Source organism: Coregonus clupeaformis, chromosome 2 (assembly GCF_020615455.1).
Source record: "Coregonus clupeaformis isolate EN_2021a chromosome 2, ASM2061545v1, whole genome shotgun sequence".
Taxonomy (NCBI): domain Eukaryota; kingdom Metazoa; phylum Chordata; class Actinopteri; order Salmoniformes; family Salmonidae; genus Coregonus; species Coregonus clupeaformis.
Window position 1 is genome coordinate 18,030,348 of NC_059193.1, and position 13,434 is coordinate 18,043,781.

Below are 13,434 nucleotides of genomic sequence, written 5' to 3' on the forward strand. Positions count from 1 at the left end.
AATCACCCGACCTCAACCCAATTGAGATGGTTTGGGATTAGTTGGACCGCAGAGTGAAGGAAAAGCAGCCAACAAGTGCTCAGCATATGTGGGAACTCCTTCAAGACTGTTGGAAAAGCATTCCAGGTGAAGCTGGTTGAGAGAATGCCAAGAGTGTGCAAAGCTGTCATCAAGGCAAAGGGTGGCTACTTTGAAGAATCTGACATCTAAAATATATTTTGATTTGTTTAACACTTTTTTGGTTACTACATAATTCCATGTGTTATATCATAGTTTTGATGTCTTCACTATTATTCTACAATGTAGAAAATATTAAAAATAAAGAAAAACCCTTGAATGAGTAGGTGTCCAAACTTCTGACTGGTACTGTACATGCAGGTTTACTTTGAAAGGTAACCACTCCCTGTTCTACCCAGGATAACTTGGTGTTGTGATTGAAGACTAACTGGCAATGTAACTCTGTAACTGGCAAATGACATGCAATAAATGTATTTAAGATAATGACCACAGTCATGGATGATCAATGGATACTACATTTGTACTTTGAACTTTCAGCATAAATTGCATGAAAGGTTTGTTATTTATTTTATTTGAATCTCATTGTGATCCAGAAATTGTTGATTACATTCGATGTGCTCACAAAGTTGAAGTAATTTAGTTGAAGTTACTTAAGTAAAATAAAAAAAATATTTTGTATTAACTGGTATTTTTGGTTAATTGCAAAGTAAAGGTATAATGACCATAACTTCGATGTAGAAATGGAAATCAAAGATTTTAGGGGCGTGGTTGAGCTTCAACAAAATCGCTGATAACTGTACAGTGCTTCACACTGTGATTCGGTCACTGTAAACACATACAGAACCGCAACTGTAAACTCTGCAAGCAAGATGTTGGTGTTTTTCGCGGTGGTCTTATCGTTGTCACTTGCGTCCGCATTTGCGGACCGAGTGCCGCGCAGTTGTGGCGCTTGCGAACCCAGCCTGTGCGACCCTCTTCCAGAGGAGGGCTGCAAGTCTGGCACGATTTTCGACTCCTGCGGTTGTTGTTCACTTTGCGCGGCTGGAGAGGGGGAGCCATGCAGGGGGCGCGGAACCACAGCCAAGCGTTGCGCCTCTGGGCTGGAGTGCGTAAAGAGCGACAAGAACAAGAAGACAAAGCTCGGCGTTTGCGCCTGCAAGACCAACTACGAAATGTGTGGCTCTGATGGAGTGACCTATAAAACTGGCTGCGACTTGAAAGTTGCCAGCCTGAAATCGGTGAGCGAGGAGAAGCCAGAAATCAAAGTCCTGAATAAAGGAAAATGCGCAACAGGTGAGAATGGGGGGACGGTAGATAACAGTAAACTTATTATTATTATAAAGAGCGCAGTAGTAGGCTAGTGGAAATTGAATTCTCGCTATTTTGGAAACATTAATATTTTATATTTTGTGTATTATGCTACAATAATTCGCATCCATCATGTCAAATACATTCTGGCCTTCTAGCCAATAGTTCACCAAGGGGCCTCATATTGACTCATGTTATCCCCTCTTCTTTATAAGTAATTGAGTTGTTAAAATAAAAAACGTTTAAGATGTCTTGAGTAGGCTAATTAATTAACCATTACAATGTACAGTAAATTATGTTAATGTAAAATCACTGCTGGTATTTCATCTATTGTCAATGTTTGCCTTGCATGAACTGATTCTATATGGTATTGATTTGACTTTTGTCCAATGCACTATCAACTTACATTGTTATTGTACATCACTGCCACAATGCACTGATTTGTCTTGGGATAGACATGAGTGCTCTCTAGTTACTGGATAGAAGAACTGGCTGAGAAATATGGAAAATCTGGGGCACTGTCCACTGGGTGTGGACAAGGTTAACATCATCCTCTACCTCTATAACCCTTCCAAAACAACCAGAGTTAACTAAAGCCAGCCACTGAACAAGCTGAAAGCCATTGTCTCCACTCTGGGGTGGCACCCTCCATAGCCCTGAACAGACATGTCTGACATTTCACCATCCAAGGGAGGGATTTTACATTTTGTAAAGGAGGATGACCGTCGATCAAAAAGCAGCGCCTCGCCTACATACACACAGACAGGCCCTGTTGGTTTACAGCAAAGCCAGTTGACTTCAGTGTTTAGTTCAGTGAACCTTCACATGATTAATTATAACTGCATGCTGGTTCTGGATTAGGCAGGCGAAAGGGTTCGGGATGTGGAAAAAAACACACTGGCTGGCAAAAAAAAGTAATGCCACGCAAAAAGCCCCAGACTAATTTGCCAGTATCCAACAGGGTGAGGTTGGAGAGCAACTTTAGATGTGCCCTGCAGGCTCTCAGAGAGGTCAAAGATAGCACAACATTTACATTTTAGGCATTTAGCAGACGCTCTTATCCAGAGCGACTTACAGTTAGTGCATACATTATTTTTTTTATCATACTGGCCCCCCGTGGGAATAGAACCCACAACCCTGGCGTTGCAAACGCCATGCTCTACCAACTGAGCTACATCCTGGGCCAATTGTGCGCCGCCCCATGGGTCTCCCGGTCGCGGCCGGCTACGACAGAGCCTGGATTCGAACCAGGATCTCTAGTGGCACAGCCACTAGTGCCTTAGACCACTGCGCCACTCGGGAACGTTAGGTTCAAGTTCAAGGCCAACATTCCTCTCTCTACTCCATGTTGTTCTTGTTTTCTCAGAGTCCATTGGCTAGGCCTAGGGTTTCAGGGGAGGATTTTGTTGACCATACTTAATTGGTAACAGTAAATTTCACCAGAACTCAAAACAACAGGGGCCTCTAACTACTGTATATGAGACAGTGTTTATTTATTATAGTCATGATCATATGATATCCATTCCTTGGGTTGGAGTATAGAGCATTGAAAATACTACCTAGTCAATCTTCCATAGCCCTGTGGCATCATAATATTTTTCTAAAGAGGCCTTTACTTTGCAACACCTGTCATCCAAAGCCTAGTCGTCATAACTAAAATAACATTTCAGAAAAGCTACATTTCTGTCGACATTGTGGACCACATACAAAGTATTATGTGCCAGAAGTGTGAAGTGATGTAAATACACACATTATTTTCTTGACCCATAAAAACAACAGAAAATTATGTTTGAGCTAAGCACATTACTAGAAGTTTTGTTTATCAGATTAAATAATAAAGTTTGAATTTGTGCAACTCCGCATGAAGCCTGTTCCAATGTTTCAAAGGTAATGACAGTAATGTTCAGTGTTCATATTGAGAAACCTAACAGAGCTACTGTTTAACTAATTCTGACTGGCATGAGAAAACTAAAGAGAGAAAGTATGCTTAATATTTCACTAAATTACTCACTAACAGAATTAATTCTAAACTCCTTGATGTTGTCCATGTTACATCAACTCCATCACTTATTGTCCTGACCTTAAAAAAAGGCACATTCATTCCTTTCTGGATGGCTAAAGGGACTAGAGATGCTATCTGTTCATTTATAACACGCTCACTCATTTATATAATACGTTTATCACATATCAATCAGAACATCTCGCTACCATATTACTGCTTTGACATTTCCGACCTGTACCAGCTAGTCCCAGTGGATTACAGCAGAGCTATCTCTGATTCCGCCCGAGTTAAAGATAAGCGTTACAGGTTGATTTGAAGGAGATAATAAATCCACTCAATCATCTCATTTTTTTTCTATGTTTTCTTCTCCTCCACAGCACCTGTCATTGTGACGGCCCCTGGTGAGGTCTACAATGTCACAGGCTCCCAGGTGTACCTGAGCTGCGAGGCCATTGGAATCCCCACCCCCGTGATCACCTGGAAGAAGGTACCAGAAGGTTCAATAGAGGTCACTAGGACTTGTTCAATTCAAATCTGTATCCACACTTTTCTGAGGTGTGGTACAAAAAAATACAAATTGCTCCATGCTTTGAGAAAGCATTTCTATATGGGTATATTTTGTTTCAGAAACACTCACATATGTAGTTTAGTATGATGGTTCAAATAACTTTACATATGGTAGGTCGTTAATGTATTTTGCTATGTCTAGTTATTCATACGTCCCCTTCCACTGATTGCTGATTTGGGCTCTATATTTGAGGACACAATGGATGAAAGAGATGTGAAAATAGAGGATATGAAGCATGCTATTGTTAACCACAATAGCACAGGACATGAGGGGTTAGAGGGGAAATCCTTAATTATTATCTGATCTTTACAGTCAAGGCTTTACTTATACCCACGGTCAGCAGCTAACATTCTTAACATTCCTCAAGAAAAAAAGTAGAGGCATGAAATTCCCATTGGTTCCACAGAGACAAAAAATACTAAAGTAAATGAGGATCATTCAGAATGAGGCTGAGAAAATAAGTAGGGAAGGGAGGGGAGACAAACGGCCATGGAAAGCCAGGATGCATGAAGTCAATGTGGAGAACACAACTCATCATTCCTGGACAGACAAGGAAGTTAACCTACTGTTTGCTTACTCTCAAAATAGAGCAAGAGACCACTCTGAATAGGATTTAATATGAAAACAGATATTTAATCAAGATGAGCATCTGGAAGTTTGGTGGGTAAACCAAAACAAGTCTCCCTGCACTGAGAGAGAGAGAGAGAGAGAGAGAGCGAGATTGAATTTATATACGTTTTGATGTTGTAAGCATTGTTTTATTGATTCGATTAGCCCAAACTTCCACACTCTCAGCTAAACAGAATGTTGCTTTGTTCGAACAGTGCCCATAGATTTGACTTATTTACACTGAACAAAAATATAAACGCAACATGTAAAGTGTTGGTCCCATGTTTCATAAGCTGAAATAAAAGATCCCAGAAATGTTCCATATGTACAAAAAGCTTATGTCTCTCAAAAATGTGTTTACATCCCTGTTAGTGAGCATTTATCCTTTGCCAAGATAATCCATCCACTTGACAGGTGTGGCATATCAAGAAGCTGATTTAACAGCATGATCATTACACAGGTGCACCTTGTGCTGGGGACAATACAAGGCCACTCTAAAATGTGCAGTTTTGTCACACAACACAATGCCACAGTCTCAAGTTTTGAGGGAGCATGCAATTGGCATGCTGACTGCAGGAATGTCCACCAGAACTGTTGCCAGATAATTTAATGTTCATTTCTCTACTATAAGCCACCTCCAACGTTGTTTTAGAGAATTTGGCAGTACGTCCAACCGGCCTCACAAATGGAGTAGGAAACAGGGACACTGGACTGATGAGTGAGAGACAGAGAGAGAGAGTGAAGAGAAGAGGGTGACCAACATCTTCTACACACCAAAACAGGCCAAACTCACATGCAGCTGGTTATCACACTTCATCCAGTGAGCTAGAAGTTACAATACAACACAAGATGGATGGTTTGGACCCAATAGGTCATGTCATGTGTTTAAGGTTGCAAAGCTACCAGTAATTGACCAAAGTTACCGGAATCTTCAGTAATTTTGGTAATTAACAGAAAATCTATGGCAATCTATCGTAACTTTGTTAATTTATACTTGAATGACTTGTACAAAATGTATTTAAAAAATGTGTCCATATTGTCCATGAGTTTCTACTAGATAGACCATGTGGTTCAAGAGAAAATAGCCTAATTAATGAAAAAAGCATCTAATCAACAATTAACTCTGCAACTCTTCCAACAATTGACTTTTCTTCACAACTGCCACTAGTTTGGCGCAAAAACATTGACAAAAAATACATATTGACATAGTAAAATAAATAAAAGTCTCAAAAAAATATATAAAGGATATTTCATGCTGAAACCCTCATTAAACACCAATGGTACTCACTAAATTGATGGTTTATATTTAGGAAAATGTTTTACAGCTTTGTCAATGTATTTTGTATTTTATTTTCATCTTATTTAATTAGTTAATATATTTTACATGTGATAAGGCCACACAGAGGGTCAGAGATAATTACAGACGCCTGTGATAATCTGAAGTACTCAAAAGGGCCACTAGATGTCTTGTGATAGATGACATAAAATCCATGAAAGATACCAAAATTCTGGTGGTTTACTGGTAAACTTCGAAAGTTTCAAGTAATAAACCCTGCCTTTGCAACTCTACATGTGTTACATCCGTCTTTCCGTTTCAATACTTCCTTATGTCTCTCTGTTGTCTCTTTCTTTTGTCCTACTGATTTCCCAGATGAGCCTTTCTTTTCTTTGCTTATATCATGTGTTTTTATAGCTGTAGATGTCGGTGTCTGAGCTTAGGTCATATAAAGAGAACGTGATCTTAGATTACATGAAATAACATTTGATTTAGCCGGTTGTCTCTTGAGCTGAAGCGTTGAATGTTTTCAGTTTCACAGTTGCACAGTTGCACACACACATCATGCTTTTAATGGGTTGATTCGATTAGTTAGTTATTAAGTGAATGGTTGTTTTCCCAGGTCACCAGCGGAAAACAGAGAATGGAGCTGCTTCCAGGAGACAGAGACAACCTGGCCATTCAGACCCGTGGAGGACCTGAGAAACATGAGGTCACTGGCTGGGTCCTGGTGAGTCCAACCAGTCCACACACACACACACACACATTAACACACAGACTGTTATTATTATTATTATTATTATTTTATTTTTTTTGGGGGGTAGATCAGCTTTAATATTGCAGCTAGATTGTGGCTTCTGTCAGTGTAATTGTCTGCATCATTTCCAATCCCCCATATGTATATATATTTGTTTTTGTAACCCTGCCACCCCTCCGCTAATTGGAGTAAACTAATGGAAAACAATACTTAGGCTTCCACTTCCAGCTTATCCATACTAAATACATTTCACGGACAGTATATTTTACATTAGTTATCTTTTGTTTGGTTTTAGTCCCAGCCTTCAGCTACCCTCAACCCCTCCCATCTATCTCTGAAGACCATCCCGTTTTTATTTCTAGCTGCCATATCTTTTTCTACTGTGCTGTGATGTTCCACAAAAGTTCTGAACCTTTCTATTCTCATAGTTTCTACAGATTGTAAATTAAAGATAAACACTTTTGCTAAGAGTATTATAGTATTATTGATCAATTGACTATGACTTTTCAAATAACCCAGCAGTGCCATTTCCAAGTAAATGTTGCAATCTTTCAGCCATTCCTGAACCTGCGACCAAAAACGAGCTACATACAGTGGGGAAAAAAGTATTTAGTCAGCCACCAATTGTGCAAGTTCTCCCACTTAAAAAGATGAGAGAGGCCTGTAATTTTCATCATAGGTACACGTCAACTATGACAGACAAAATGAGATTTTTTTTCTCCAGAAAATCACATTGTAGGATTTTTAATGAATTTATTTGCAAATTATGGTGGAAAATAAGTATTTGGTCAATAACAAAAGTTTCTCAATACTTTGTTATATACCCTTTGTTGGTAATGACACAGGTCAAACGTTTTCTGTAAGTCTTCACAAGGTTTTCACACACTGTTGCTGGTATTTTGGCCCATTCCTCCATGCAGATCTCCTCTAGAGCAGTGATGTTTTGGGGCTGTCGCTGGGCAACACTGACTTTCAACTCCCTCCAAAGATTTTCTATGGGGTTGAGATCTGGAGACTGGCTAGGCCACTCCAGGACCTTGAAATGCTTCTTACGAAGCCACTCCTTCGTTGCCGGGCGGTGTGTTTGGGATCATTGTCATGCTGAAAGACCCAGCCACGTTTCATCTTCAATGCCCTTGCTGATGGAAGGTGGTTTTCACTCAAAATCTCACGATACATGGCCCCATTCATTCTTTCCTTTACACGGATCAGTCGTCCTGGTCCCTTTGCAGAAAAACTGCCCCAAAGCATGATGTTTCCACCCCCATGCTTCACAGTAGGTATGGTGTTCTTTGGATGCAACTCAGCATTCTTTGTCCTCCAAACACGACGAGTTGAGTTTTTACCAAAAAGTTATATTTTGGTTTCATCTGACCATATGACATTCTCCCAATCCTCTTCTGGATCATCCAAATGCACTCTAGCAAACTTCAGACGGGCCTGGACATGTACTGGCTTAAGCAGGGGGACACGTCTGGCACTGCAGGATTTGAGTCCCTGGCGGCGTAGTGTGTTACTGATGGTAGGCTTTGTTACTTTGGTTCCAGCTCTCTGCAGGTCATTCACTAGGTCCCCCCGAGTGGTTCTGGGATTTTTGCTCACCGTTCTTGTGATCATTTTGACCCCACGGGGTGAGATCTTGCATGGAGCCCCAGATCGAGGGAGATTATCAGTCGTCTTGTATGTCTTCCATTTCCTAATAATTGCTCCCACAGTTGATTTATTCAAACCAAGCTGCTTACCTATTGCAGATTCAGTCTTCCCAGCCTGGTGCAGGTCTACAATTTTGTTTCTGGTGTCCTTTGACAGCTCTTTGGTCTTGGCCATAGTGGAGTTTGGAGTGTGACTGTTTGAGGTTGTGGACAGGTGTCTTTTATACTGATAACAAGTTCAAACAGGTGCCATTAATACAGGTAACGAGTGGAGGACAGAGGAGACTCTTAAAGAAGAAGTTACAGGTCTGTGAGAGCCAGAAATCTTGCTTGTTTGTAGGTGACCAAATACTTATTTCCACCATAATTTGCTAATAAATTCATAAAAAATCCTACAATGTGATTTTCTGGATTTTTTTTCCTCAATTTTCTGTCATAGTTGACGTGTACCTATGATGAAAATTACAGGCCTCTCTCATCTTTTTAAGTGGGAGAACTTGCACAATTGGTGGCTGACTAAATACATTTTTTCTAATGATTCTGTCTCTTTGCAGCAAAATCTGCAGAGCTGGGATGGTTGTATCCCTCATATATGACATTCTATTGGTTGCAAGAATTTTTTATTATAATTTAAATTGAAAAACTCTAGTTTGTTCTGAATCCGGCATCGTTTTGTATATCAGTTCATAAACCATGTGCCATGCAATTGGTACATCGAAAATCTCCTTCCAACTATTTTCCAACCTGTATGGCGCATCTGTAAATGTTTTGGTCCTTAAATGAAACTGGTATACTTTATTTATCACCATTTTCTTTAGCCAATTTTGGTCTTTAATGAAGGGCCGACAGACAAGTTCCTTACCTTCTCCCCTTTCCAGTTGCCTCCTCCATTTTTGCGGTAATGCTGCAATCAGTTGGTTGTAATTTTGGATAGAGCAGACATTTCCATATATTTTTGTTAACTGCATGTGTGACATAACTCCACCAGTTCTATTTATGATATAATTTACAAAGATCATACTGTTTTTCTTTTTTTCCCCAAAAAATAATGTTTTTTTAAATCAGTTAGTATATTTGAGTTTAACCATAATATCTGTTCTAATATTTGTTCTGTCTTTCATGGTGAATTAAACTGAAATTGCAACCAGCTGTCTATTGCTTGTTTTAAAAATAGTGATATTTTGGAGATTATTTCAATTTCAAATAACCGAAAGTGAGAGGTTGTAATCTGAATGAAGGGAAAAAGGCCATTCTTGAGCTATTCTCACTAATCTACTAGAGAACCATTTCAGATTCAACTATACTTTTTTTAATGATTGAAGCCTTTAGTGAGAGGTCCAATGTTTTAATATTTAATCATTTCTGCCCTCCGAATTCATATTCATTATATAAATAGGCCCGTTTAATTTTGTCTGGCTTGCCGTTCTAAATAAAGTGGAATATTTTTTGCTCATATAATTTAAAAAACAAGTCGTTAGGTGTAGGCAGGGCCATAAGTAAATAGGTAAACTGGGATATGACTAAATCATTAATCAGGGTGATCTTTCCAGAAATAGACAGGTGTTGCCCTTTCCATGGTAGCAAAATCGTATTTAATTTGGCTAACTTTCTATTAAAATGTATTGTAGTGAGATCATTTCTTTCTTTCGGGATATGAATACCGAGTATGTCTATTTCACCATCAGACCATTTTATAGGTAAACTACACGGTAATGTAGAAGTTATATTTTTTAGCGATCCAATATGTAATATGGTGCATTTATCATAATTCGGTTTTAATCCAGAGAGGTTAGAAAAATTATCTAGATCCTCTATGAGGCTGTGGAGGGATCCAAATTGTGGATTTAAAAGAAAACAGGAAATGTCAGCGTACAGTGACACCTTTGTTTTTAAACCCTGGATTTCTAGCCCGCTGATATTATTGTTGGATCAGATTTTAATAGCTAACATTTCGATGGCCATAATAAATAGATATGCCGATAGTGGACAACCTTGTTTTACTCCTCTTGACAATTTAATACTTTTTGAGAAGTAGCCATTATTTACAATTTTACACCTGGGGTTACTATACATAACTTTAACCCATTGAATAAGAGATTCTCCAAAATTAAAATAGTCCAGTCATTTATATATAAATTCCAGTCGTACTTTATCAAAGGCCTTTTGAAGGTCAGCTATGAATACCAGGCCTGGTGTTCCAGATTTTTCATAGTGTTCTCTAGTCTTTCCAGTATTTGTCTTATATTATCTCCAATGTATCATCCATGAAAAAAACCTGTCTGATTAGGATGAATAATATCCATTTAAATTCTATGCATTTTGCTAAGATTTTGGCATCACAACACTGAAGTGTAAGGGGTCTCCAGTTCTTTTTAGATAGACTGGATCTTTATATTTACCACCTGGGTCCTGTTTCAGTAATAGTGAAATCAGACCTTGACTTGAAACACTGTTAGTACAAAGGATTTTAGCTGTCATACAGACTTGTGGGTTGTCCCACAGAAACAAATCAGTCAAATACCTCAAGGCCCACACACAGAGGTAGTAAAGGTAGAAATGAAGCATAGGATGGAAGAGTTATGTATTAGATAGCTGACATTCTATTACTTTATTTATATGAATATTATTATCTGAGGCACATTCCAAAGTTATCTATGAACGCTACTCATTGACTTATTCTTTTCAGAGCCTCTACATAACAGAGAGTTTAAGACACATGCAACTCCTTCCTCCATGTCTGAGTAAATGAACATAAAACATTGGTGGGCCCTGTTCAGTGGTTAGATCTATCTATCTCTCTCCCTCCCCCTCTTTATCTCTCAGTATTCTTCTCCCCTGCTGTCAAACATCACATTCATTCAATTTCAGAATATCTATCATCCACCATATTTTCTTCTCATTGGCCACCTTCCATGGTATGTTTGTACTTGTGATAAGTATTTAAAAACCTACACAGGTGCAAGCCGGCACTGGACAGCAGTCAGACAGCCGTAAACAATCCAGAACGCTTCTTTCTACTTGAAATGGCACCCTTGCTCTGTCGAAATGAGCTGAGCTTGGCTGGGATGGAGAGTTTGAGGCTGTGTTTGTGTCACCTTGAGTGTTCTAATAAAATCAGATAAGGCGATAACAGCCACCACCATGCTTTTCAGATCTCGCCGCTCACCAAGAAAGAGGCTGGCTCATATGAGTGCCACGCTGTCAACGCCAAAGGAGAGGCCTCAGCGGTGGGCACCATTCACGTGGTGGAGTCCATCGATGACATCCCTGTCAAGAAAGGTACCCAAGCGCATCCTTTTCTATTTCACTGCTATTTCTACTCTGTTTCATGTTAAATCTAGACCCACACAATATGGCACCAAAGGGCAATATCTACCACATACAAAGAGCAAATGTAGGTATTCAAAGGGCAAATCAAAGGGTGTGTATGTACAGTATGTGTGAGTTCTTTGGAATTCAGGCCCTCTAGCCTGTGGTTCCCATCCTGTCCTGACATGTTTAGGAATGCATGCTTGGCTTGGCTTGGTCCACATCACTTGGCTGCTCTCGACAGGGCTTGATGGTTGCCTTCGACAAGGCAGCGTGTGTTACTGGGTGTGTAACTGGTGCAAGCGTTGACAGATGCAATCATTGCACTGCCTATAAAGCTGCGCTCTAAAAAGGAATCAGGGATAGATATGTGATACAAATCTGATGGAAACCGATCAAAGTATTCAGGTCTCCCCCAGAGTCATATATAAGACTATGGTCTCCCCTATCATTGGTCATAAATAGGACCAGTTAAGGACCCTTACCCTAGAAATTCACTTGCCTCTGTAATAAATTCACTTATCCAATCTGTCATTGTGGTCTTGCCTGTGTGTCTCTTCCAGTGACCAAGGATGATGAGCTGTAAGGCGTCTCAGCACAGTAGAGCCTCAGTGGCAGCTCCTGACAGGATCAGGAGAGGAGGGAGCAGCCCCGACCATCCCACCAGTAGACCTGTACAATGACTAAGAAAGAGGACCAATGGCCACCATTAGCATCCCAGAGATCCATCAGATTTATATTTGATAACGTTGCCATTTTGTCAATATTTTTTTGTATATTTTAGTAGCCACTCTTATCCAGAGCAACTTTCAGTCGTGAGCGCATACAGTTTTAAAAAAATCATACTGGTCCCCTATTGGATCAAACCCACAACCCTGGCTTAGTAAGTGCCATGCTCTACCAACTGAGCCACACAGGACCTGTAACAAGTCCCATTTTTCATAGTCATATTCAGTACACTGTATTGTAGATATAGCCATCCACAAGATGCATCTAGGCCTCTAGACACACACGTCATTCAGCACTAGGTACACAGTGTACAAAACATTAGGAACACCTTCCTAATATTGAGTTGTATCCCCTTTTGCCCTCAGAACAGCCTCAATTCGTCAGGGCATGGACTCTACAAGGTGTCGAATGCATTCCACAGGGATTCTGGCCCATGTTGACGCCAATGCTTCCCAAAGTTGTGTCAAGTTTGCTGGATGACCTTTGGGTGGTGGACCATTCTTGATACACATGGAAAACTGTTGAGCGTGAAAAACCCAGCGGCGTTGCAGTTCTTGACGCACTCAAACCAGTGCGCCTGGCACCTACAACCATACCCCGTTCAAAGGCACTTAAATCTTTTGTCTTGCCCTTTCACCTTGTGAATAGGGAGGCAGGTAGCTTAGTGGGTAAGAGCGTTGTGCCAGTAACCGAAAGGTCGCTGGTTCTAATCCCCGAGCCCACTAGGTGAAAAATCTGTCGATGTGCCCTTGAGCAAGGCACTTAACCCTAATTGCTCCTGTAAGTCGCTCTGGATAAGAGCGTCTGCTAAATGACCAATTATTATAATTATACATACGCAATCCAAGTCTCAAGGCTTAAAAATCCTTCTTTAACCGGTCTCCACCCCTTCATCTACACTGATTGAAGTGGAATTAACAAGTGACTTCGATAAGGGATCATAGCTTTCACCTGGTCAGTCTGTCATGGAAAGAGCAGGTGTTCCTAATGTTTTGTACACTGTGTATGTGCACACAAATTACACGTATATGCTTCACTCCTCTTCTTTTGACATAGTTGACTGTTTTAGTGAATTATTCCTTCCCTTTACATTTTCATTCTAGCAAAAATAATACATTGCAAGACCATCACTATTTGGCCAAGCAGGGCAAGATTAACGAACGGGCACGTGCCCCCCGACCTATTATTTTTTATTAGCATATGATA

At 40.0% G+C, this 13,434-nt stretch overlaps 1 protein-coding gene across 1 annotated transcript; it reads left to right on the forward strand.

The window, feature by feature from the left end:
- The first annotated feature begins 818 nt into the window (after window positions 1-818).
- On the forward strand, window positions 819-12,604 carry LOC121533951 (insulin-like growth factor-binding protein 7). Its single transcript, XM_041840343.1, has 5 exons — window positions 819-1,311; window positions 3,706-3,815; window positions 6,404-6,511; window positions 11,343-11,469; window positions 12,063-12,604. The coding sequence occupies exons 1-5, from the start codon at window positions 888-890 to the stop codon at window positions 12,083-12,085; spliced, it is 792 nt and encodes a 263-aa protein (XP_041696277.1). The 5' UTR covers window positions 819-887; the 3' UTR covers window positions 12,086-12,604.
- The last annotated feature ends 830 nt before the right edge of the window (window positions 12,605-13,434 follow it).